Source organism: Meles meles, chromosome 5, assembly GCF_922984935.1.
Source record: "Meles meles chromosome 5, mMelMel3.1 paternal haplotype, whole genome shotgun sequence".
NCBI classification, from domain to species: Eukaryota; Metazoa; Chordata; class Mammalia; order Carnivora; family Mustelidae; genus Meles; species Meles meles.
This window is the reverse complement of record NC_060070.1, coordinates 75142080-75169018: the sequence shown is the minus strand read 5'-3', so window position 1 is coordinate 75169018 and position 26939 is coordinate 75142080. Positions and strand designations below refer to the sequence as shown.

Below are 26939 nucleotides of genomic sequence, written 5' to 3'. Positions count from 1 at the left end.
CTAAACTTAACTGCCTCTTCTTTTGTAACTCACATATGTCCTTCAACCTAGTGTAATCTAGTCTTCAGCCTTCCCTCAAAAGACTCCCCTCAAGTTTCAAATAATCTTCTATTTGTTAAACAACTTTTCCTTATCCTTATCCTCCTGTCTCTATAACATGCATATCTTGCTTTGAATAGTTTCTGTATTTTGAAAGCCTCTTATAGTTTCCACTCTTGATTATCTTCCTATTTCTTGGATTATTCCTATCCAGTTTTCTTCTTTGCCTCTTCTTTTTTAGCTAAATAAGTAATTTAATACCTGTAAATTCATGTATTCCCCAAAATCCAATCCATGATTCTCTTTCTCTTCTTTACCTACAAATTCTTCCTTGGAAGTCTCATCCATCCCCATTGCTTCAACTCTTGTTTCATGCGGACTCCCAAAACCTCCTAAAATTTCACATTCTGCCAAGACTTCAAATTCAGCATGGCAAAATCAAATGGGAGTGGAAAGAGCTGGATCCTAGAGCTACTGCTTAATAATAACATGAACTGGAACAAGTCTTAACTGAGCTGAGTTTCCTCATCTAAAAGGAAAGAGTGACAAATAAAAAATACTTGTTCTATTTGACTTAAATGATGGTTGGAAAAATGAAAATGTACCTAGATACTCTGTAAATGATCACGTAAATATAAGTGAGTTCTGAGTTTATTTAAAAAAAAAAAAAAAGGATCTTCTGGTCAAGAAGGCTCAGAATTTTAGTATTTTCTTTGATTCTTCCGTTTTACAGTTCACTTCCAATTATTTACCAAGTAAGTCTTTTGAAGTATTTCCAATATAAATCCCTTCTTTTTCTATTTGCACTGCTGCTACCCTAGCTCAGACTTATGTTACTCCTACTTAGATTATGACAATAGCCTTGTTTCCTAACTAGGAATGCATTTCCTAAATATACTGCATCAAAGTATATTATATTACACAAGTTATTTTAAGAAATGCTTAACAAACTCAGAAGAGTGCCAAATAACAAGAAATTCATTTCAGTTGGGTCAGGGTAGTTGGGAAGGCTTTATAGAGGGGAAGGGAAGATGGCATTTGCTAGGTCTACACAATAAGCCTCTAGAAGTTGACAAAATGTCTTCTTTATCCTCAGAAGCTAATACAATTTTTTTGCATATATTTGCTTTTGAAGTTAAATGAACCAGATGAATTTTAGATGGAAAATTATGTTATTCTAGAAAACAAATGTACTCAATGAAAGGTAAAAAACCAACATAAATATAAACTTCCTAACTGAAAGCCTTTATCACAAAGGTCATTCTATATTATAAATTGAAAAGAAAATTAACACAAGCACAAAGAGCTAGAAGGTTTAGAACTAGACTGATTTATAGTCTATTAAAATCTATGGAGTAGAGGGGCGCCTCAGTGGCTTAGTCATCTGCCTTCTTGGGTCATGATCCTGGGGTTCTGGGATCGAGCCCCACATCAGGCTCCCTGCTCATCAAGGAGGAGTTTCTCCCTCTCCCTCTGCTTATGCTCTCTCTCTCTGTCAAATAAGTAAATAAAATCTTAAAAAAAATAAATAAATCTATGCAATAGGGGTGCCTGGGTGGCTCGGTCGGTTGAACAGCCAACCAATTTGCGTGATTTTGGCTCAGGTCATGATCTCATGGGTGTTGAGATAGAGCCTTGCAGCAGGCTCTGAGCTCAGCAGAGTATCCACTTAAGATTATCTCTCCTCTTATGCTGAATGAAATAAGTCAAGCAGAGAAAGTCAATTATCATATGGCTTCACTTACTTGTGGAGATAAGGAATAACACGAGGACATAAGGAGAAGGAAAGGAAAAGTGAATTGGGGTAAATCAAAGGGAGAGACAAACCACAAAAGACTGTGGACTCTGAGAAACAAACTGAGGGTTTTGGAAGGGAGCGGGGTGGGGGTGATGGGTGAACCTGGTGGTGGATATTAAGGAGGGCACTTATCGCATGGAGCACTGGTGTGGTGCATAAACAATCTTGGACCATTTAAAAAATAAAAATTAAAAAAAAAAAGATTCACTCTATCCTCTCCCTCTGCCTCTTCCCCTGCTCATGCTCGCGCTTTCTCTAAAATAAAATCTTTTAAAAAATCTGTACAATAAAGCTTGTTAAATTATCTTAATAAATTAATTTTAATAGGCCTATTTTCTATTATACTAGATTTAGAGTACTTAAAATTCTGGCAGAAGCATCTAGAATTGGTAGAAATGAAAGTGAAGCAGGTATTAGACTGTGTACTCTTATAATTCTTATCCAAGGGTGCTGGGTGGCTCAGTTGGTTAAGTGTCTGCCTTCAGCTTAGGTCATGATCCCAGGGTCCTGGGATGAGTCCCACATCAGGCTCCCTGCTCAGCAGGGAACCTACTTCTCTCTCTGCTTGTGCTTACTCTACCTGACAAATAAAATCCTCAAAAAAAGAGAGAAAGGAAAACAAAATCTCATTCAAAAGGTAAGTTACACTAGAAGTGTTTAAAAGCAGTATAGAACAATTTGTTAACAATACAGACTCTAGAGCTAAAATGCCTAGGTTGAATCTGGGCTCTACTACTTACTAGCTAGTTTGGCTTTGAGCGTGATACCTAACCACTCTGTACCTTAGTCTCCTCACCTATAATAATAGTACCCATCTCATTACAGTAGTTAGTAATGATTAAATAAATCTGACACGTAAAGAACTTAGTGTCTGATATATAGTAAGAGAACAAGAATGTTATCTAGCACTAATGTTATCTATTATCTATCTATCAGAAATATTATCTAGCACTAATGATTATTAATAATGCTATTATTAATATCAGTAATAGCACTGGCAATCAGACAATGAATATACTTTGGCTTTAAATGTTTCATAAAGTAGAGATTACACTATACTATCAGACATGACCCAGGAAGAAAAAAGATCAGATTTGTCCCCCAAAGCCACTGGGCCAAAAATGGTTAAATGCTCGGGTCCTTTCCTGGGCTGTAGGAAGAAAATAAGCCAATGAGAGATAAAACCCAGCTTATGATAGAATAAGTTGAAAAAAAGGAAGCAATGAAAAGCTAGATCTGCTCTGATGAAGGAAGGCTGGGAGCTGGAAAGTAACAAAAAAAGGTTTTAAGAACTACTGCAGACAGTGATATTTTCATCCAGCTAAATGATACCCTGAGGCCCAAACCTACTCCAGCTCTTATTTGTATGACAAAGATGGGAAGCACAATGCTCAGCCCAAGGTGTCAAAAGAACTATTAACGTCTTATTTACTCTGAGCCAGATTTATCCTGAATGGAAAAATGCTCAGCCTATAAAAGTATCTTACTTATCTTAGAACCATTAATGAGCCTTTCTCTTTTTTCCCTAAGTGCCTGTTGTATGGATTTACTAATTTCCTCAAAATACATGGGAGAGTTTAGAGAAAATTAGAATAATTTGTCTATAAATTAATGAGGCTAAAATAAAACTGTACAACAGTAGTAGCAAAAGCAAAGAAGTCAGATGAGCACTTCATTTGAGGTCACTACAGAAATTTAAGCAACAGAGAAATAAGGGCCAACAGATTGGCAGAAAAGTAACTGAAAGATCAGGGAGCCAAGGAAAAATACTACCTTTAAGCTCTAGATTAAGAGTCTAAAGGTTTCTAAAACGCCAGACTTTTCCTCGAGGAATTATACCCATTCACTGCAGAATAAGTAGGTTTGTTTTCCCTTATCTTGAAGATTATAATTGGATTTTGATGATTTCTGCCTTCTGAAAAAAGACTTCTCATAGTCTACAAAACATCTGTGGCATCAAATCCAACTCTTACAATTGGGTTAATGCATTAGATTTTTTTTTTTCTATTTTATTCTTTTCTTTGTCCCATAACTTTCCAGGGCTAATGTGTGTATTATGCTAATCCATCTCCTTGCCTCAACTTTTTTCAACCAAGGATTAATTGCCTAATAGGGACAGTTGGAGCTCTTTTTTCTACTCATAAAACAAAAAATAACAAAATGAAACCAACTTCTTAAGATACCACCTACATTTTTTAAAAAGTAGACTGATAAATATAATAAAATGTTGATGGTTACTAATGCTATTATGAGTACATCAGTGTTTCACTGTATTTACTTCTATTTATATTAGGTAATTTTCACTAATAAAATATTTTTTAAACTTTGAAAAAATACACTGGCAAAAACATCAACATAATTATCTTTTTCAAAAAAGCCTTTTAATAATCACTTTCAACTATCTTATTATAATCAGAAGGGACTGTAATCCAATTACTAGAATCATCATCTATTCTAATTATCTCATCATCCTCAGAAAAGCAAATTCACCATATAAGCAAATACTAGTGATACATCTGCAATAACAAAGAGTAAGTGTATTAGATAAAGAAAAGCTTCACTTAGAGAAAGGCTGTTCATAACTCAATGTTAAGAGTCTCAGAGTACCTCAGCTGTGTGGGGCAGATGCATTGATACATGCAGCTGCAACTCATACAGATGCATGAAGCTCAAAAGTCCTGAGGCCATTTTAAATCTCAGTGTTACACATATTCATGGTTCTTTCACAGGCATATAGAAATCAGCATGATTCTACTTCTAGCTTTTACATGTATACAAAATAAAAAATCCTGGTCATATGATCTAAAGAGACAGAAACAACCTTTTAACTAGAAGAAAGCAAAATAACCTTTCACTTTTTTAGGGTATTTTCCTACCTGACTTACATCAGACCCAAAATAAACTCATATAATAATCATATTATAAAAGCAATAATATTATAATAGAATAATCTCATTATATATATCCAGTATTTTTTATGAACAAAGTAAGGTACCTAGGAATTCAATCAATCCAGAGATGAAAAATTATAATCAAATAACTTGCAGGTCATATAGCTAATTCTGAGATGACCTTGGACAAAAATCCACATAGTCAAATCTGCAGCTTAGTGCTCTAATCATTTGAACACAGAGCAAATTGTAAGTCTAGTGGTGCTACAATGGATCATCTCCTGGACAATGTTTATTAATATTTACATCTTTGAGATAAAAATAAGATAAAAAAAAAACTTTTTCAGACACTATCCTAGTATGCATTTTATATATATTATAGCATTTTGAATAGCTGTAATCCTCACAATAGCTCTATGAAATACAGAATTCTCATTTCTAGATTAGGAAAATAAGACTTAGAAAGATTAAGTGATTTGCCCAATCACTTACCCAGAAGGCACTGAAACCAGAGTTCAAATCCAAGTCTATCAAAATTACCAAAAGAGAGCACTTTCCTCACAATTTTATGTTAAATAAAGATTATATACTATATAGGTCAGTATGACTTACGGAGTACCATTTAAACCTTATTACATACATACATCTCACACCTATAATTAAATGGCTATGAATACTTCTATTTTTTTTTCCTTTTTCTTCCTTTTTTTTTTTTTTTTTTTGCCTTGGGTATATGAGTGGAAGTTCCTAGGTTCCTTGGAGGATAATGGAAGGCAACTAATAATGGAAGATAATTAGGATTCCTTTTCTTTTAGGGTAATTCAGAAGCAAATGCTTTAACTGCTACCATTTCCTGAAGCCTACTATGTGCCAAAGCTTTGCTGGGTACTTTATATATGTACCTCATATAAAATTCCTCATCATTCAAACTCTTGCTGGTTTTAATGGGCTTTAGTGATTGCTAATCTTCCTGTCCCTCCTCCCCCCTACCCCGCCCCCACTATTTCAAAGTATTTGCAACCTCATCTTTGAGAATAAAACCAAAACCTCTAATCCTCGGAAAACTCTTAAAGAGTAGCTATCATAATAACCATATCTAAAATATAAATATCTCAGTCACAGATATCTGATAAACATATGGAATCTAGTGCATAATTTATATAAATACTTGCCTCTGAAGTCGCTAATGCTTTCACAGCATTCAAATCAGATCCTGAGGAGAAGGTATTTCCTGCCCCACGGACAATGAGACCTTTTCCCTCTGTCCAATTTTCCAATTCAATCACCCTTTCCAGAAGTTGTAGCATCATAACACCTGCCAGAGAGATGAGGGGGAATCAAAGCACATAAGATACTGGAAAAGATAATAATTTAGAAACTATCAGGAGTCAGATAGGACTCTTAGATCCTACATTTTACAAATATGAACTGAATGTCTCTTAAATGTCTGTTGTGGTGGTACCATGGGGTATACACCAAAGAGGTATCCTTGACAGTCCCTGCTTTCAAGTTTACAATATGTTAGTAACCTCTCTCTCTTTCTCACTGTCATAATTAAGAAATCACACAAATACATGGTTAGGCAGAAAATGAGAATACATCATACGTGTCCTAGGAATAGGTAAATTGGAATGAATAAAGAGTATGGTGGTAAGAAAAAATTATTTCTTAGGTAAAAGCCAAATATAGACCTGACTTCACAGTAGTATACATTGTCTTAGTTAACAAGCTCAACAAGGATTATAAAATAAACAAGCTCATAATAAGAGTGATGCCTATATTCCTAGCTCAGATATAGTACTGCCCCAGAAGCCTGGGATCTTAACAATCTATTGGGTATATGGTACATAAAACAAAGGTAAGATTCCTACTCTACTCAAATAAGAACTATTATAAAAGGATGTTAGGTCAAGAAAGGGACAGTACGTATCATCTTGTTCCAGAGTTGACAAACTATGCTCTAACCTAAGGCATGCTATGAAAGTACATTATAGGCTGCTAATAAGATACCTACCAACTATCAGTTCTATAATTTACAGATTAAATGTTTACCTTAGTATCATCCCAAAATTCTACTGGAGTTTCTTTATAATGGACAAATTTAAAATGGAAATAGCAGGGACTATAATTCTTATCCATGGTGATCTTCCAAGTTCATAAAGTTCATAATGCTATCAATGATTAAGTTTACTCTTTTCCTCTGCTTAAGAAAATGCTTTAGAAGCCAATATAAAGATCATGACAGAGGATTAAAACCTGCAAATAATCTGTACCACAAGGTTCCAAAACTTACTATATAAGCCCCATTAAACTATGTACACTACTTTGGAATATAAATCCCATGATGTCAAGAACTATTATTCTTTTTGCCATTTCCTTAAGTAACCAATAATGAAGTGGTTCCACAATAATGTTAATGCTATCGATTCACAAGTAACTAATGCAGCTATCCTTTCTAATGGCTAATTATGACCTAATTAAAATAGTAGCCCTACCCAAGGATGTCCTGGATGTTTTAGAAATATAGTTCTTGCTTTCCCAAGATTTATACAGTCTAGTAGCTCTTTACAAAAACAAACAAAACAAAACAAAACCAAACCACCACTCATTTAGGCTAAGAATAAATCTATATAAGTAAATATGGTTCTTCAATCATCCCTAATAGTTAAGCTTCTAAAAAAGTAATGTTGGTTTTGAGTATGAGATATCTACACCAGTACTTAATCTTGAACTCATCTTTTTAACTTTGTAAACTAAGTGTAAGAGTTGGAAGGAACCTTAATGGAGTACCTGGTTGGGTAATTTTCACTCATTTTCTCCCAGACTAACTCGATCAAACACCATTACCCAAATCAAAGCATCTCTGTTCATATTTGGTTTAAATATTAGCCATGAAATTAATATTTAGTTACATTTGAATACTACTTACTAATATAAATTATTTATAGCTACTCAGTAAATTAAAACTATTATTCTAGTCTAATTTTCGAGAGCAGTCTTACCTTTCTAATTTTACTTATCCTAAGCTAATATTAAATTTGGGTTTTATCCTCTATAGCAGCTTAGATTTAGTGTTATTCTTTAGCAAAAGAAATATTTTATAATATACTGGGTTAAATAAAGTATATTAAAATTAATTTCTCCTGTTTCCTTTTTTTATTTTACTTTTTAAAAATATGGCTACTAGAAATTTTATTTTACATATGTGGGTCACATTTGTAATGTTCGCATTATACTTTTTTTTTTTTTTAAGATTTTATTTATTTGACAGACAGAGATCACAAGTAGGCAGAGAGGTGGGCAGGGAGAAGCAGGCTCCCCGCTGAGCAGAGAGCCCGATGTGGGGCTCAATCCCAGGACCTTGAGATCATGACCTGAGCGGAAGGCAGAGGCTTTAACCCACTGAGCCACACAGGTACCCCTGTGTTTGCATTATACTTCTACTGGATAACACTAATAGAGAGAAAGACATCTCTGAATTATGCTGAAAGGAAAGAAAAGTCATCTTGTGTTTTAAAGACCCACCACTGATAATTTACAAAGTTTACAGTCTACTGACTTTTGCCTATAGGTATGAAAATTAATTGAGACTTTTTTTTTTAAAGATTTTATTTATTTGACAGACAGAGATCACAAGTAGGCAGAGAGGCAGGCAGAGAGAGAGAGAGGAGGAAGCAGGCTCCCTCCCGAGTAGAGAGCCCGATGTGGGGCTCGATCCCAGGACCCAGGGATCATGACCTGAGCCAAAGGCAGAGGCTTAACCCACTGAGCCACCCAGGCACCCTTATTGAGACATTTTTAAGCCCAGTATTTCAAATGCTACAATCTATAATTTACCCCCCATGATGATGAGTGCATAACTGAAAAATAGAAATTGTCAAAGTCATCCTAACTGGGTAGTCAGCAAGGTTACTCATTAGCGCTTGCATAATATTATCAACCACCCATGAGGTACATCACTGACAAACAGAAACTGCCAAAATCACCTTGAAAAAAGTAGGAGCGCTAGACAGTCAGCAGTGTTACTCATTAGCTCTTTCGTAACTTAGTAGTGTACTTTAAATTTGAACTCTGGTGCTAATTTTCAAAGTACCACACGTCCTGGACTTTTGGGTCCCTTAAATATGAAATTCATGCATGCCCAAGAATGCTACCTAGCAAATAGAAGGTGTTTACCAGTATCTAAGCATCAGGAATGAGGCAACACATAGGCAAGCACAGTGTTTTCACTGATTATTGGAATTGCATGGTTAAAATGACAGTCTTATTTCAAGTCACAGAAAAAACATTTTAACTAAGTAATTTCTTTTTTCCATTTATAGGTTTCTCTCTTCTGTTTTCAAAAATCTTTGAAAGCTCCTTCCCCTTGTTTCCCAGGGACATTAGCTAAACATAAACAAATGAAGTCATTACCTAGTCAGTAAAAGTCAATGGAAAAAAAAAGATTAATCTGAAAGTTTCCTTTCTATCAACATCCATATTGATGGGGTTTTTTTTTAAAGATTAAAATACAATTAGTAAAAAATGTTCCTGGTTCAACAGACAGTTTTGGGTATTGTGTGTGAGTATGCATATTGTAACAGTATCACAACTTTGAAAAATTCTGTCACCAGAGTATAGACAAAAATCATGTGATAGCAGCTTAGATTTCCCTGCTTTAACTTAGATTTCTTTAGCAAAAGAAAGATCTCTATACCTGAGAAGGCATTCATTTTACTTGGATTATTCAGAGTAAGAATGCCAATGCCACTGTCTTCCTTCTGAAGGTCAACGGATCCACCAGGAAACTGCTGAAGTTTTTTTTTTAATTCTTCCTCATGGAACCCATGAGATATATTATAAAGTGATACTCCCATTTGATGCAGTAATTTTTTCTTTACAGTTAAAGATGATGTCTTCAAAAGATTTCCAGCCATTTCTGGAAAACAGAGAAAAATATGCAATAGTCAAAGTGAACACTTTTCTAATATTATATTTAATTGGGACTACTTCCCCACTTCCTTTTTTTTAAATTTTTATTTTTTATTAACATATAATGTATTATTAGCCCCTGTGAATTGCCAAGTTTACACACTTCACAGTACTCACCAGAGCACATACCTTCCCCAACATCCATAACACAACCACCCTCTCCCTCCCCCCTCCCCCCCAGCAATCCTCGATTTGTTTTGTGGGATTAAGATCTCTTATGGTTTTGCTCCTTCCCCATCCCATCTTGTTTACTTTTTTCCTTCCCTACCCCCCAATTTGCCTCTCAAATTCCTCATATCAGGGAGATCATATGATAATTGTCTTTCTCTGATTGACTTATTTCACTCAGCATAATACCATCTATTTCCATCCACGTCACCGCAAATGGCAAAATTTCATTTCTTTTGATGGCTGCATAGTATTCCATTGTATATATATAACACATCTTCTTTATCCATTCATCTGTTGATGGACATCTAGGTTCTTTCCATAGTCTGGCTATTGTGGACATTGCTGATATAAACATTGGGGTGCACGTGCCCCTTCGGATCACTTATATTTGTATCTTTAGGGTAAATACCCAGTAATACAATTGCTGGGTCATAGAATAGTTCTATTTTCAACTTTTTGAGGAACCTCCATGCTGTTTTCTAGAGTGGCCGCACCAGCTTGCATTCCCACCAACAGTGTAGGAGGGTTCCCCTTTCTCCGCATCCTCACCAGCATCTGTCTTTTCCTGACTTGTTAATTTTAACCATTCTGACTGGTGTGAGGTGGTATCTCATTGTGGTTTTGATTGTATTTCCCTGACGCCAAGTGACATGAAGCACTTTTTCATGTGTCTGTTAGCCATTTGGATATCTTCTTTGCAGAAATGTCTGTTCATTTCTTCTGCTCATTTCTTTTTTTTTTTTTAAACATATTTTATTTATTTGACAGAGAGAAATCACAACTAGGTAGAGAGGCAGGCAGAGAGAGAGGAGGAAGCAGGCTCCCTGCGGAGCAGAGAGCCCGATGTGGGACTCGATCCCAGGACCCTGGGATCATGACCTGAGCCGAAGGCAGAGGCTTTAACCCACTGAGCCACCCAGGCGCCCCTCTTCTGCTCATTTCTTGATTGGATTATTTGTTCTTTGGGTGTTGAGGTTGGTAAGTTCTTTATAGCTTTTGGATACTAGTCCTTTATCTGATAGGTCATTTCTGAATATCTTCTCCCATTCTGTCAGTTGTCTTTTGGTTTTGTTAACTGTTTCCTTTGCTGTGCAGAATCTTTTTATCTTGATGAAGTCCCAATAGTTCATTTTTGCTCTTGATTCCCTTGACTTTGGTGATATTTCCAGGAAGAAGTTGCTGTGGCTGAGGTCAAAGAGGTGGCTGCCTGTGTTCTCTTCAAGTATTTTGATGGGATTCTTTCTCACATTGAGGTCTTTCATCCATTTGGAGTCTATTTTCGTGTGTGGTGTAAGGACATGTCCAGTTTCATTTTTCTGCATGTGGCTGTTCAATTTTCCCAACACCATTTGTTGAAGAGACTATCTTTTTGCCATTGGACATTCTTGCCTGCTTTGTAAAAGAGTAGTTAACTGTAAAGTTGAGGGCCTATTTCTGGGCTCTCTATTCTGTTCCACTGATCTATGTGTCTGTTTTTGCTCCAGTACCATACTGTCTCGATGATGACAGCTTTGCAAAAGAGCTTGAAGTCTGGAATTGTGATGCCACCAACTTTGGCTTTCTTTTTCAATATTCCTTTAGCTATTTGAGATCTTTTCTGGTTCCATATAAATTTTAGGATTATTTGTTCCATTTCTTTGAAAAAAATGGATGGCATTTTGATAGGGATGGCATTAAGGATTGCCTTAGGTAGCATAGACATTTTCACAATATTTGTTCTCTTTTCACTGTATATATACATCCCAGATAATCTCATCTCTGCCCATAAGGATTTTTGCCCTCTGTAAGCATTTTTGTTGACATAAAACATACTTTCAAAACAGTATACAAATCACAAGTTCATATCTCAATGAATTTCACAAGGTAAATACACTCAAGTCAGTAACACCCAGATCAAGAAACAGAATGTAAAAGCAAAACAAAACAATACGAAGCTCAAAGGTCTGTTGGGCCCTCTCTCAGTCACAACTCCTTATAAGGATAATAATTACCCTAACTTCTAATACCTTAGATTAGTTTGTTATTTTTGAATTTTATACAAATTGAATAGTATATATTCTTCTGTGCCTGGTTTCAACTGTGTTTGTGACATCCATTATGGTTATTATGTGTAATCACAGTCTAAATATTCTATTCCTCCCATTGTTGTGTTTTATTTTATGAATATACCACAATTTATCTATTCTAATAGATAGATATATTTCTGTTGGCTATATCTAAGAATGGAATTATTTTGTTTGGCTGCAGCTGACATATTGATTGTTAAACACTGAAGAATTTTGTAAGTTGTTTTTTTAAACCATTGGGGGCTTGAAATTGAGCATGGTGGGAGTATCAGCAAACTCTACATATTAATATTCACCTGTCTCTCTCCCCTCTTTCCTCTCTTCCTTTCTCTCTCTCTCACACACACACAGCTGGATTCCCATTACTGAATCTGTTCATTTGTTCAACTTTAAAAGATACCAAAGAGTTTTCCAAAATAGTTGTACCAATTTATACCGCTATTTCCACAGCTAGTGAATGTTCTAGTTGTTTCACAATCTTACCATCACCTGCTAACATCTTTTTCTATTTTTTTTTTTTTCATTTTAGGCATTCTAAAGAGTAGTATGTCATTGTGGTTTCACTTTGCATTTCTATGATGTCTAATGAAGTCAAGCTCCATTTTAATATGCTTACTGGTTACTTGCATGTATTTTCTAAAGTGTCTGCTAAAGCTTTTTGCCCATTTTTTCTATTATTTGCCTTTTTATGATTGATTTGTTGGAGTTCTTTAGTCTGTAAGCATTTATTAAAACGAATAAAAAAACAAATCCCACATTACCATCTCCAGTAGAAACCTTATACCTGAGAACTCCTAACTCAAACAGAAATCTCCTTATTCCTCACCTCTAGATGTACACAGCTTCTCAACAATCATCATCTAAACCTGAAGTCATACTTCTCCTAAAACCTGTTGCTCCTTCTTTATTCGTTCCCTTAAATATCTATAATATCACAAACTCTGTAGGACACAGAAAAACAAATCTCCTTCCCCTCCTTCATTTCCCATATGCAACCTACCTGTAAAATGTCTTTTTTCTTATCTTTCCCATCCTTTATTCCTTCTACTATCAACATAGTTCAAACCTCATTATATAACATACATGTCATCAATTAGTTTCACACTATTCCTTAAAATGAGAGCTACCTCTGTAATCTAGACAAATTATTCCAAATGTTGTTTTTTTTTTTTAAAGATTAATTTATTTATTTGACAGAGAGAAACCACAAGTAGGCAGAGAGGCAGGCAGAGAGAGAGGAGGAAGCAGGCTCCCCGCCAAACAGAGAGCCCGAAGTGGGACTCGATCTCAGGACCCTGAGATCATGACCTGGGCCGAAGGCAGAGGCTTTAACCCACTGAGCCACCCAGGCGCCCCCCAAATGTAGGGCTTTTAATAGCTTTCTACTAACAAAAGGATCAAGTCCAAAGCTCACTTTGATTGGGCCCTTATTGGTAACTTAAGTCTCTCATAACATCTCTACACATAGTCTATGTGGACACCAAACGACTAGAATTCCACAAATTTACCTTGCTATTTTATATTATTACATCCCCATATAATGTCTTTCCTTCCTCACTGACCTGGTAAGTACCTAATCATCTTTAAAACCTAAATTCCTAAATTTGCTCTTATAAGTGATTTTTTAAACAAAAAAGAATGGTAGTGAGTTAGGTGCTTGTTGTCTTTGAAAACAATATCCAAGAATAAGACTTAATGCTATTCCTCCAATAAAAAAGGTGCCATAAGTGCTGTGGCTTTCAACTGCCACAATTTTATTCTTACTATCAAACTCCTTATGGTCTTAACAGTTACGCCTCTTTCTTTCCTACTGGAAGGGTACTCACTAGTAAACATCAAGGCTAACAAACCAACATTTATTCTACATTTTATGAGCTTAATTTGTCAGAAAACAGCCTCATATTTTAATACTCATGGGTGGAGAGGCAATTTTTTTCCATTTTATTTTATTTTATTTTATTTCTTTTCAGTATTCCAGCATCCAAGGCAATTTTTTTAAGTTTAATTCTGAAATGTTCCAAGATTTTTAAAAAATAGGAAAAATAATATAACAAATACCCAGTCCTCATTTTTAGTAAATGTTAACATTTACGCATATTGCCTTCAGCTCATTCTTTTTATTTTTTTAATTTTTTAAAATATTTTATTCATTTATTTATTTGCAAGATAGAGAGAGCCTGAGTGGTGGGAGAGGGGCAAAGGGAGAGGGAGAGAGAAAATCTCAATCAGACTCTGCACTGAGCATGGAGCCTGACACAGGGCTCATTCCCAAGAATCTAAGATCATGACCTGAGCTGAAATCGAGTCAGGCACTTAACAGACTGAGCCACCCAGGGGCCCCCAACTCATTCTTTAAAACAACAAAAACAACAACAACAACAACTTTTCATTTCTGAAATTTTCTAACATTCACAAAAGTAGAAAGAATAAAAATTTCCAACATTCACAAAAGTAGAGAGTAGTATAGAGAATTTTCATCTCATAGTTTGAAAATCATCAACATTTTTGAAAACTTGTTTCATCTAATTGCCATCTCACATACAACACATACAACCCACTTCTGCTTCCCCTGAGTATTTTAAAGAAAATTTACAGGATAACTTTCAAATGTCTGAACACAAAAGCTGAGATCTTATACCACTGGCAATCTAAGTAAGAAGCCCTTTCAGGCACTCCCTAAAAGACATTAAGAGCACCTTGACTGGGGCGCCTGGGTGGCTCAGTTGGTTGACTGACTGCCTTTGGCTCGGGTCATGATCCTGGAGTCCTGGGATCGAGTCCCGCATCGGGCTCCCTGCTCGGCGGGGAGTCTGCTTCTCCCCCCGACCTCTCTCCTCTCATGCTCTCTCTCTCTCTCTCTCTCAAATAAATAAATAAAATCTTAAAAAAAAAAAAAAAAAAAGAGCCCCTTAACTATAACAAGTTCTTTGAACCCAGAAGTTACTTAACCTAGAAGTGGAAGTTAGCACTCTGGAACTTAGTAAAATTTTTCTTAGAATCTCTCTTCTATATTCAACTTGGACATTCATCTGTCCAGGCAAAAGCTTTCAAAATTATTTCTAACAACTCCTGGGGTTATTCCTAACAGGGTTAAGATTTCAAGGATTCTAACCAGAATCAAATTCTTTTAGGTTTTTATCAATTAATTCCTAAAACTTATAGGAAAAGAGGACCAGGGAAAGAGGCTCTACTTATTGTAGTTTAGGCTGTAGTAGATCTAGGCAGTCTTTACATTCTGGAATAAAAATGACTAGAAACTTAAAAGAAAATATGCAGGCTAAGTGGAAAGGATGTGAAGTGCTCACATGCATGGAAATAAGCAGACAAGTGTTTATTTAGAGCAGAACATGTCCAGGGCATCTGGGTGGTTCAGTCAGTTAAGCATCCCACTTTTGGTTTGTGCTCAGGTCATGATTTCATGATTACATTATCTCACGATCTCTTGGGTTGTGGGATCAAGTCCCAGGTTGACAGCAGGGAGTCCTCTTAAAAGATTCTATCCCTCTGCCCCTTCCCTCACTCCCTTCCTCTTCCTCTCTCTTCCTCTCTCTCAGAATAAACCAGACATGTCCATGCTCCTTTCCTCCCCTGCCCAAAAAGTGACTATGTGTCTGTGGCTATAGTTATTAACATTAACGTATCAGTAAAGAATAATAAAAGCACAAGGGGCCCACTTATGGACTATGAGTAATACTGGTTTGAGTCAAAGTGACAAAAAAGCAACTAGTAAGCAACCAAGCAAAGTAGTCAAAAGTTACAAGTTGCAAAATAAAATAACTAAGTACTTAAAATGACCTTTAATACCTTCACCTGGTGCCAATTTTATATTCCTTTTCCAAAACTCATGTAATATGCTTACTTCTATACCATTCTCCCATCCCACCACCACTAATCACCATTAGTGATTAATCTAATCACTAATCTAGTGATTAGATTAGATTTTCTAATCTATCAGATTAGAAAATGATACAATTAAGAAGACAGATTCTATGGTATGATTTAGTTTTAAGGCATGTAAAGCCTCTTGAAGATCTTGAAACCTAAAAGGAATGCTTATCAAACATAATCCTGTAACATTACAGGAAATTTTCAGTTAACTTAGGAGATATTGCAAGATTTCTGAAATAAATTTCAAAATGAACAAAAGAATCCAATTATAACACAGAAATATGTAATGACACAGAACAAATGCAGAATAAGTTTATATTATAGATGTTCCCACCCCCTGTATTAGCACAATAAAAGGTACTTTACTGGTACTACATAAAATTATTGGGCAGATAGGAAAATACTGAAGAAAATTACTGTAAAACTGAAGAAAATAAGGCAATCTCTAAATGTTGACAATTACTACTACATGCTATTGGCATCGTGGTAAACAATGATTCATTTGAAATAAATAATTTTCCTGCAAATATTACTGCATGTTATTGCCTATATCTACCTTATTTCTTTCCTTTGCATAGCCCCAGTTCTCAAAACTTATACCTCATTCAAAGGCATAGGTGCCTGCTTTTCCAAAGGAGAGTAAAAGCTCTGTCTATGGAAATCAAGTACCTAATTATGGTCATTAGTTATCTAGCATCACTGAAAACGAGCTATTCTGGTCAAATGAACTAATAATCTTCAACTGAAAGCAAAACTGTCCTGCACAAGGACAAATCCTTTTGTTGAAAGTATTCTTGATCTCAAGTACATAGAACTGCAATGTTAAATATTTTGATTAATTTCAAGATATTTTCATTTATTTTTAATAATAAGTGAATTGTATACCTGAAATGTATACCCACAGAAGTATAAATCTATGTACACATTTTCAAAGAGATTGAAAAAATTTAAAATAAGGTGGCTTCTCGGGACTTGAGTTCATGCTGAAGCTGAGCTCAAACTGAAGAGGAAATAAAACAATAAAGGTAGAAAATTTAGGTCTATGGGAAGTGGGACTGGGGAGAAAACCTTCAAAAATAAAATGTTATTACTAAGTATGAAGTGGTTATGAAAAAACACAAGGATTTGGAGGCTTCCTAGATTATCACCCATATGTAAATACGAAGTTGCCTCAAGATCTCTTGGGCTGGCAAAAGAAGCCTACACTAAAAATCTCGGGATTTATTGAGAATGACAAGCACTGGGGCTTGAAACAAATTTAACAAAACCAATATCTTCACGACAAGATGTATTCATGTTCATAAGCTCCAGCCATATGAATAATTTTCTCGTCTCCAACAGATGAGGGATAGAAGCAGAAAAATGTTCATCTTTAGTCCAGAAAATTAACCTATAGCCTTCATAGTTGTGATAAGGATCAAATCTGCACTGGTAGCTACATTCTTAGGGTGTCCAAGACTGCCCAGATCTCTCGCTGATAGTTAATAATGAATTTAATGATAAGCACCAGAGAAACCTTGCAACAGTAGTTTTATGACTACAAGCAGAAATTCAAAGACGACATTTATGATCTAATACGCCTTCCCTGCATGTCTCCTCCTCCTTGAGCACTAAGCATATAAGCACCAACTTCATAGAATAAAAGTGTAGTAGTTCTTTCTGCCCAAGGGTCCCAAGTCTGTGCTACTTAAACTAAGTTGCACCATACATGGCTCAAGAATTCTTTTTTGACCATTATGCTCCACCACCATGCAAACCAACCACTAGTTTTTTTCACTCCTCTTTCATTACCCTTAGACCCAAGTTCAGGAGTCAAAGTCCATTGGAGAAGTAGTGAAATAGACCAAAATGTACCATTCAAAATGAGTTGTAATGGGAACAGCCATCTTCCAGTAATTTGCCAAAATGATCAACACAAAGGAAAAGAGGAAAGACAGCCACAGTCCGTTCCCTAGGCTTTTAGAAAACCTGGAGTTGCCTTTGGCCACGTACATGCAAATCTCCAAGAAAGGTGATATGGTAGACATCAAGGGGATGGGCACTGTTCAAACAGGAAAGCCCCCACAGATGTTACCATGGCAAAACTGGAGGAGTCTACAACGTTATCCAGCATGCTGTTGGCACTGCTGTAAACCAAACAAGAGCAAGATTCTTTTTTTTTTTTTTAATTTTTTTTTTAAAGATTTTTAAAATTTATTTATTTAACAGACAGATATCACAAGTAGGCAGAGAGGCAGGCAGAGAGAGATGGAGAAGCAGATTCCCCGCTGAGCAGAGAGCCCAATACGGGACTCAATCCCAGGACCCTGGGATCATAACCTAAGTCGAAGGCAGAGGCTTTAACCCACTAAGCCACCAGGTGTCCAAGAGCAAGATTCTTGCCAAGAGAATTCATGTATTGAGCACATTAAGCATTCAAAGAGCCAACAGCTTCCTGAAGAATGTGAAGGAAAATGATGAGAAAAAGAAGGAAGCCAAAGAGAAAGGCATTTGGGTTCAACTGAAGCATCAGCCCGCTCCACCCAGAAAAGCACATTTGGTAAGAACCAATGGACAGGAGCCTGAGCTGTTGGAACCTATTCCTTATGAATTCATGGCATGATGTGTAAAAAAAATTTAAAAATCTCAAGACTGTTAAAATAAAAAAAAGGAGTTGTGACACCTTCTTTGCTTCTCTAAGGACAAATTTTAACAATATTAGCAATTAAGATATTTTAAAACAGGATAGTATTCTTTGTCAAATTATTTAAAATAGGCAATAATTCCATTCTAAGAAATAAAAAAGTACTTGAGGGGTGCCTGCCTGGCCCAATTGGTAGAGCACTCTACTCTCAATCTTAGGGTCACAAGTTCAAGCCCCACAATGGGCATGGAGCCTACTTTAAAAAATATAAAAATAAAAGGTTGAATAGTTTCTTTGCATGGAAATGACACCTATGTATAGGTTTTTATGGCCAAGAAATTCACAGACTGGGATCCTAGTGCATAAACACACATACATATGATAAAAGCATTTGGTAAGATATAATTGGTAACAATTAAATGGTATTTATTGAGTTCTGACTAGTGATCTCCCCTTTGTTAACTGTTTCAAGGAGAAAAAAAAGTAACCTTACCCTAAAAATTTTTTTAGTTTTATCAAGGAAACAAAAGATGCACACAAAAAGCAAATATACTTCAACTATCTAAGCAAAACCAGAGTAAAGTTCCTCCTTTTATTAAGCTCTATTAGAGATTTACAGCATACTTAAAATACAGTCTTGACAGCATAAAAGGATTTTTTTTTTTTCCTTCACCAGTAAACTTTCATCATGAAATCTAAGCATCTTCCAGGGTACCTGGGTGGCTCAGCTGGTTAAGCATCTACCTTCGAGTCAGGTCATGATCCCAGAGTTTTGGGATCAAGTCCCACACCAGGCTCCCTGCTCAGTGGGGAGTCTGCTTCTCCCTCTCCATCTGCTCCTCCCCTGCTCATTCTCTCTCTCTCTCTCTCTCTCTCTCTTTCTCTCTCAAATAAATAAAATCTAAGAAAAAGAAAATCTAAGGATTTTCTATAGACAAAAAAGGATCCAAAGACATTAAATCACCTGTAAAAAGTTATGGTATTTTATTTGCCTTCATTCTTTCCAAGGTTTAAAGTTCTAAGGAGAATCACAACAAAAATCGGGCAATATTCCAGGTCTCCTGGACAGTAACCAAAAGAAAACATAAACTCAGGCTTGCTTTTCTTTGTAGTGCCTTATGGCCAAAATATTGGCAGAGGGAGAGGGAGCCACCCTTAAATACTCTCATCTTACATATTTTCAGAGTGTCATTTCTTCAGAAGATTATGTTACTGCTCATCTATTAGCATGAAAATTGTACAGTTCCACTCCCCTCCATGAAAAAATCTAGAGAAAAAAAAAAAAGCCCACATTTCCTTTTCACAATTAAAGTTTACCTTCTGTCAAATTTTAAAACAACAGAAATGCTCTCAACCAAAGTTCTCACTCTCTTTTTCTTGAAATAAATACTTATTTTTAAATAAATTATCAATTTATAAAAAACCTTTAAAACTTTAGACATAATACCATGTAACTCCATAGCTAGAACCACAAACGTTTTGAATGGACAAGAAAATATTTTGTGCATAGGCTATCTGATTAAATCAAAGTATTTATGCGATGGTTATAAAACTATACAATACTATTTATTATTCATATACTACTTTCAGAAAGTATTATTATTTTTATTTCCTGATTTGAAACTCAGGTCACCTGGCCAGAATGAAAATAAATGAAGATACTAAAAATGAAGGAAGCTATTGCCTGAGTCACCTAATACATACCTACATACTAAAAAAAGTTAGGTTTCAGAAAACACCTGTGTTTTTTTTCTTAACCTAGGTAAGGGATACACACTTATTTTCTTTGTTGTTTCTTTATTATTGTTCTTTAAATTCTTCTTATGCATTTTTCACTATATGTATGTATATAACATTTCTCAATTTTTTTTTTTTAACTGAAGGATATCATTCCAAACTTTGGGGGCTGCCTCTGCCTTTACCAGTAATCTCTCCCAATCTTCTAAATGGCCATTTTCAAAACTAGTTTCCTAAATACTCTATTTCTTTACATTGAAGATAGCAAACAAAGAACACACAGCCATGAAGATACTAAATAAAGAACACAGTGGCCACATAGTCTGGCAGGTCTCACAACTACTAAAGAGTCTTTACTGAAGTACCTTACAGAACTAGAAATGAAGCTCCTCCCTCCAGTACATTAAAAAATGTTTAAGGGCAGGACTGCATCTTATTCACAGGCTTTAGCACACAGTTTCACATTTAATATTTGTGGAACTAAATGAACCTTAATATGGTTATTACTGTGTAGGCACTACAGTACCTACCCACCATTTTCTAAACTAAATGTAAAGTCTCTATTTGCAAAATAGAAAAATTTATTTCACTGTTGGGTTTCTATGAAATCCAAGTCCAGGATATGTAGCTACAAATGTGCAAGGGTATGATTTTCCTTTCGTGTTTACAAAATGGCTTTGCATACAACACAATCTTTATTGTTTCATTAATAAAAATATCAATACTTTCTAAGAAGTGAAGTAATAAATAATAAGACATCATTCTTTCTATAATATGTGTAGTTGGCAATACATATTTTACAAGGATCTGATTGGTAATATTCTTTGTTCTTTATGTAAAATTTCTCTCACAAGAGGAATCTTAGGTCAGGTCTAGCCTGTTACATTCTCTAATTTTCTTGGGATGAGAGATAATTTACCCAGTGGTACTGAGGTTAACATCTAGTAACTTAGTGGCAAACTTAAAGAGGGAACCTGAGATGTGACCTACTTTGCCTCACTTTCTCTTCTTCACCTTCCAAAGGAGGATAGAGGTTTTGAGGTAAAAACAAGTAATTCAGTGTGTGGCTTTGTGTACTAAGCAACAAAGTGAAACTATCTGCCCTGGAACTACTGCTTTTTGGATTTTCTTGGTTCTTTTCTCCTTTTTGTCTCTATGTCTGTCTGTCTCTCTCTCTAAGAGGCATATGTGGTAAAAGGAACCTGGGGCTGCCTTTATCTTATTCCATTTAAAAGATCAAATAGAGTAGGGCTCAGGGTTCCTTATGCCTGCTTCCAGTCTAGGGAAATAAGCTCTCAAGAGCACTTAATCAGGTCAGTTCACAAAACTGAAAGGTATATATACAGAGCCAGAGCCAAAGGTAATACATCCAAGCTCTTGCCTGGATATATTTTCTAAGCATGTCGTGTCCCTGGAGATATCAGACATAGAACAGAAACTCAATGGAAAATTCAACTGAGGCAGAGGTCCTGATCTTCTCTATATTTACCATGCCTTCAACATTAAAAAAAGTGCCAAAATAATCTTAATAAAGACTTTTTTTTTAAAGATTTTATTTATTTATTTGACAGAGAGAGATTACAAGTAGATAGAGAGGCAGGCAGAGAGAGAGAGAGAGAGAGAGGGAAGCAGGATCCCTGCTGAGCAGAGAGCCCGATGCGGGACTTGATCCCAGGACCCTGAGATCATGACCTGGGCCGAAGGCAGCGGCTTAACCCACTGAGCCACCCAGGCGCCCCTCTTAATAAAGACTTTGATGGCTATTTTCAGAAACTAAATTTGGCTGTTTTCCACAGCATTCTGTTTAGGGAAAAGAACAACGAAACTAGAAAATACGGAATAAGACTTACAAAATCATTAGCATTTTTTAATCGTTAGCCTTTTTAATTACTGTGGAATAACAAAATCAATGAACAATATATCTTCTCTTTTGTAAGGAGCCTGTTCTGTCCTCACATATTACCTCTCCAATATCCAACAACAGAAGGGCAATTAGTATATATGCCATCAGATCTATTATTTCCTTATCTTTAAATCATTACAAAATTAAATATACATGTAACTAATATTTTTGCCTCACTAGACATCTTTGATATGCTGATTTTTCCAAGTAACTCTTGTAATAAATACTTCACATATCCTTCTGTTAATTCCATTTTTTTCTCTTCTTCCTCATTCCTATCCCCCTTCCACTACTAACTCACCCTTCTTTTCTCTCCTCTCCTCATGTTCCCTTGTCTATGCCACAGAAGAGTACCACAAAAACTTGAGGGCACTGCTTAAGCCTCCTAGGTTTGCTGACCTCAAGTTTAGAAATCCAGTTCTAGGGGCACCTGGGTGGCTCAGTGGTTTAAGCCTCTGCCTTCGGCTCAGGTCATGATCCCAGGGTCCTGGGATCGAGTCCCGCATCGGGCTCTCTGCTTGGCAGGGAGCCTGCTTCCTCCTCTCTCTCTCTCTCTCTCTCTGCCTACTTGTGATCTCTCTCTGTCAAATGAATAAATAAAATCTAAAAAAAAAGAAATCCAGTTCTAAAGAAATATGATAATCACCTATTGATGTATACTTTCATCCCAATTCTAAATTCAAAGACCAAATCAGACAAGAGTTCAGTGCTAAGGAGATGACAAAAATGTCAGCCACTAATAAACTTCTATAGTATCTGAAAGTATATGTGAACAAACAAGGTTGAGATTCAGGTTCTGTGTAAGCATGTGGTTAACCAATCAGCATTTCTGGACTCTTCCCAGAATCATAGGCAAAGAAAAAGTCCTGAGTAATTTACGTTTTATAAACATTCTTCAGGACAAAGCATATGTTTAAATTTTGTCATGCAGGATGCTTTGCTGTTCTGCCAGTCACATCAGCTGAATAAGCTCTTAACCACGCCACTGGAAAAGGGAAAGAGGAGAGCCCTACGGACATCTATGACTACATGTGTTACTCTCCTCCATTCTTGTTAAAGTTCTGCAAAGGTTTTTAAAGAGTTTCCCTCCTTGCATGGGGAATAAGCTAGTTTCTCATGAAAGCCATACGCAACCTGTTTTGCCATAAGTCAGAATTACTAAATCCAGAAAATTAAAACAGATGCATACTTAACAAGAAAACTATTAACCTGAGGCAGGTGGTAAACAACAAAAAAGTCAGAAATATTCTAGATTGTCACTACATGACTAGTTTTTCAAGTTTTGCTTTCATTTTAGACTGTCATCATATAACCAACTTTTCAAGCTTCATTTACATGCCATCATACACACCCCTCTTCTTCATATAGCCAAAATGAACTTTCTAGTTTCTCAAATCCTTCAGGTTTTTGCTCTTCATTCATTACCTATGTAACTGTGATTCCTCACCTGTTACACTTTTCTCTTCCTCACAGTAACTCCACCTCATCTCCTCTAGTTCTTTAGACTGCACAAAAATACTGTCTGCTTGCACAGTATTTTTATTAAGCCTCATGTAATAAATTTTTTTAAAAAAATATTTTATTTATTTAACAGAGAGAAATCACAACTAGGCAGAGAGGCAGGCAGAGAGAGAGGAGGAAGCAGGCTCCCTGCGGGGCAGAGAGCCTGACGCGGGGCTTGATCCCAGGACCCTGAAATCATGACCTGAGCAGAAGGCAGAGGCTTTAACCCACTGAGCCACCCAGGCGCCCCTCATGTAATAAATTTTTAACTGAACATCTCCATTGCATTCTGCAAAGTAAGAAGGTCTTTACAATGCCTAGAACAGTGCCTGACAAATAATATAAATCAATAATAATCTGGCATACAAGTATTAAGAATTCATAATGCCGCAGGAGGCTTGAGACTCTGTCCCCAAACCAACTCTCCACCTACCCTATTTCTTACTCCCATCACTCACCCTGTTCGGATCCCATCGCTCTCTGCAAGCTGGTTTCTCTTCCCAGAATGGAACCGACTGTTAGCTACTTCTCCTTCAGGTCTGGCAACAGGATATTAGGAAAGGATCAGTCGATTTACTACTCCTCCCACTCTCAGAAGATTTCATAATTATTATAATTATTTCCTCCAATAGAGTGCTTCCCCGAAGGGATCCTCTTGCGAAAGAGGCAAACTGGACTTGCCAAAGTCCAGTTTATCTCTATACCTCCAGCACGTAGAGTAACAGCTGGTAAACAGAGGGTCCTCGGATAAAAGCGGGGAAAGGAAAGGAGGAGGGAAGGGGGTCGGTACAGATTGTTTTCTTCAAGTTCCTTATCAGCCCTTTCAACTAGTAATTTAAGTTCTCTGTGGTTTTAATCCCCTGTATTTGTGACTCATGTATGGGTGTGTGGAGCATTAAGGATTATCGAGGCTCTGAAGAATTTCAGGAAGTAAAGAGCCCACACCAAAAAATGACCTGGACATTTTTTGTTGTTGAAAAGTCGAATGCACCAAACAAATAATGTAAGTGTTAATTAAGCAAAGTAATACACAGGACAAATGCACAAGTCCTAGGAGACCTCACCCACCCAGCACGTGACCTGGAAAGTATTTAGAATTTAAATTAGTGTGCTGAAATCACGCCTCCCTATTCTGAACACATTCATCTTGGCGGTTGGCCCGTTCCTTGGAACAGTTTTAGTCCCTTTCCCGCTGCCCTTACTCACCTCTCAAAGTCCGCGCGCTGCTCTGGGCACTGCGTCCCCGCGCCCAGCAGAGGGCAGTGGGCCTCCGCGATGGCCTCACACGGAACGCGCCGCTGAGCCCGCGTGGGTCTCAGCTCGGAATTCGTGTGGGGAAGCGCTAAAGTTCATTACACAGCGACTAGCTAGAGTCCTCTCTCACGTGACACTTCAAGTACGGTCCTGCGGCCACTCAGTCCTGCACGCCGCAGGGCTGGCAGCTACCCCTTCCGCTCCTCCCAGACCTTCTTCCGCTTTCCGCTCCCTTATTCCGCTCCCCCTGGCCTCTCTTCCCCTTGCCGGGGCCTCCCTTCGTTCCGCCGCGTGCGTTCCCCTGTCTCCAGTCTTGGTCGCTTTTCGCTGCCTCTGTACCTCGCCCGCATTCATCCTTTCCCGGAGCCCTTTTCCGTAGTCCAGCCGGTGTGCCTGATCCCGGAAATCCCGCCCCGCCGCCGAGGGCCCATTCTCCCGTGCTGCGGCCGGCCTGTGTAGACTCTCGCTTGGGTCGTTAGCGAACCTGGGGTTAATGGACCCGATTCGCGTTTTCGGTTCTGTGACACAGAGTTAAGCTGGTCCCGCGAAGCCTGCAGACTCCATTTATTTTTCAGGCTTCCTGTATACGTGGGAAGAGTGGAGGGAGAAGAAAGCTAGGTTGGGGCATTTTGAAACAGAAGGGGGAAGGAAGGTACCAAAAGCTTTTACTTCTTAAACATTTTTTCTGCGTTACTGAACGGGGGAAGTATTTGTCTTCTTCTTTTAAAAAAAAATTTTTTTTGTTGTTTTTAACGATTACTCAATATATGCCCTGCGTGTGATATAATTTTTGGAAGGCTCAGAAGGCTTAGAATTCTGTGCCAATACCTATCCTATGGAGCAAACAGGACTGTCTTTGAAGACAGCTGCAAAGGAAGGCCATTTTCCCCTAGGATTGGGATCGTTTTGTCAAAAGGAGTTTCGGAAGGTATAGATCTTAGTAAATAAGGGAACGTCCGGTGGGAGGAACACAAAGTACCAAGAAGAGATGATAAGCAAGTTTTAAGGTATGGAGAAGTGGATAGTAGAGAAGAAATGAGAACCAAGTTTGGACCGATGGGAAGAAGTCCAAATATTGAAAGTATTTCATTTCAGTTTAATATGAAATGAGCAGCCATTACACCTTGGAGCAGGAAATTTGCTTGATTAAATGGTGATTTGGGAGAATTCGTTTGTAGAGTGGGGGTAACTAGATGTATTATTTATGCCATAAATTTGTATATGGATATATGGTACTGCACAAGTTCTTTATATAGGTGTAGGGGACTGCAGCTTTCCAAGGATGGCAGCCGTGGCTAAGAGGTTTGACCTTTAACATTTTTGTGTAGATTCCCTGATGGTGTCTTTCTTAAGTTCAAGCAAAGGATCATTCTAGAGGTCACTCCATGGTCCATCTGTGTAGGCACAAATCAGATTTAGCTTAAATGGTGTGGGTGGTCTGGGCAGGTGGGATGGCAGAAGGTCTTGTCTGGGCAGTCCCCATCCCCTGGGGAAAGTTTCCTTTGCCTGAGTCAAAAAGAAAGTTGGAAAGAAGAGCTTAGGGGAAAATATAAGACAAAGGTTAGTAAGTATAAACAAGTGGGCACTAAAGTCCAGGTCTTGGTGTCAAGCCCATAAATTGGAACCTATTTTGAGGTTAAACCACAAAAAAAGAATTTAACAAAGGCTAGTAGGTACAAGCAGGTGGGAGCTGGGAGGGCTGAGACCAAAATATCTGATACTTGCTTCCCATATCCTGTAGAAAAAGGGAAAGGTTTTCTACTTCAAGACTTAGTCTTTCTAACTTTTTTTTCTTTTCCAGTAGCATTCTGATTGTTCATCTGAATGTATAGCATTTCAGTGTACTTGCACATACAACCTAGTGTCAAAATACATGTTACTCTAATAATGGTGTGCCACACCACAAACTAAAAGGTAATGCACCGAGTTATTTTTTAACTAATGGCTCAATAAGCAAATATTGGATGACAATTTCTTTAATCATTTGCTTTTTTATGAAATGCATATCCAGGTATTTCCTCCTTCCTTCACTTGACTGTTAAACTGCTTTCTTCCTTTTACTCCATATCATGTTTTGTAGTCAAAACTTTTCAAT

General features: G+C 37.0%; 1 protein-coding gene and 1 pseudogene across 2 annotated transcripts in view; one reads left to right on the top strand and one right to left on the bottom strand.

Annotated features, from left to right (window-relative positions):
- Positions 1–25153, bottom strand: part of ECHDC1 (ethylmalonyl-CoA decarboxylase 1) — a 66221-nt gene extending 41068 nt beyond the window's left edge. Inside the window, exons 1-4 of one of the 2 annotated variants that reach the window (XM_046006787.1) lie at positions 24797–25153; positions 24049–24129; positions 9425–9646; positions 5901–6043 (exon numbers count right to left, since the gene is read on the bottom strand). In XM_046006787.1, coding sequence (XP_045862743.1) covers positions 5901–6043; positions 9425–9646; positions 24049–24064 — 381 coding nt within the window. In that variant the 5' untranslated portion in view covers positions 24065–24129; positions 24797–25153. The remainder of the gene's footprint in view (positions 1–5900; positions 6044–9424; positions 9647–24048; positions 24130–24796) is intronic. The other variant, XM_046006788.1, reaches the window with a different exon arrangement.
- On the top strand, positions 17730–18426 carry LOC123942697 (annotated as a pseudogene).
- Positions 25154–26939: the final 1786 nt, after the last annotated feature.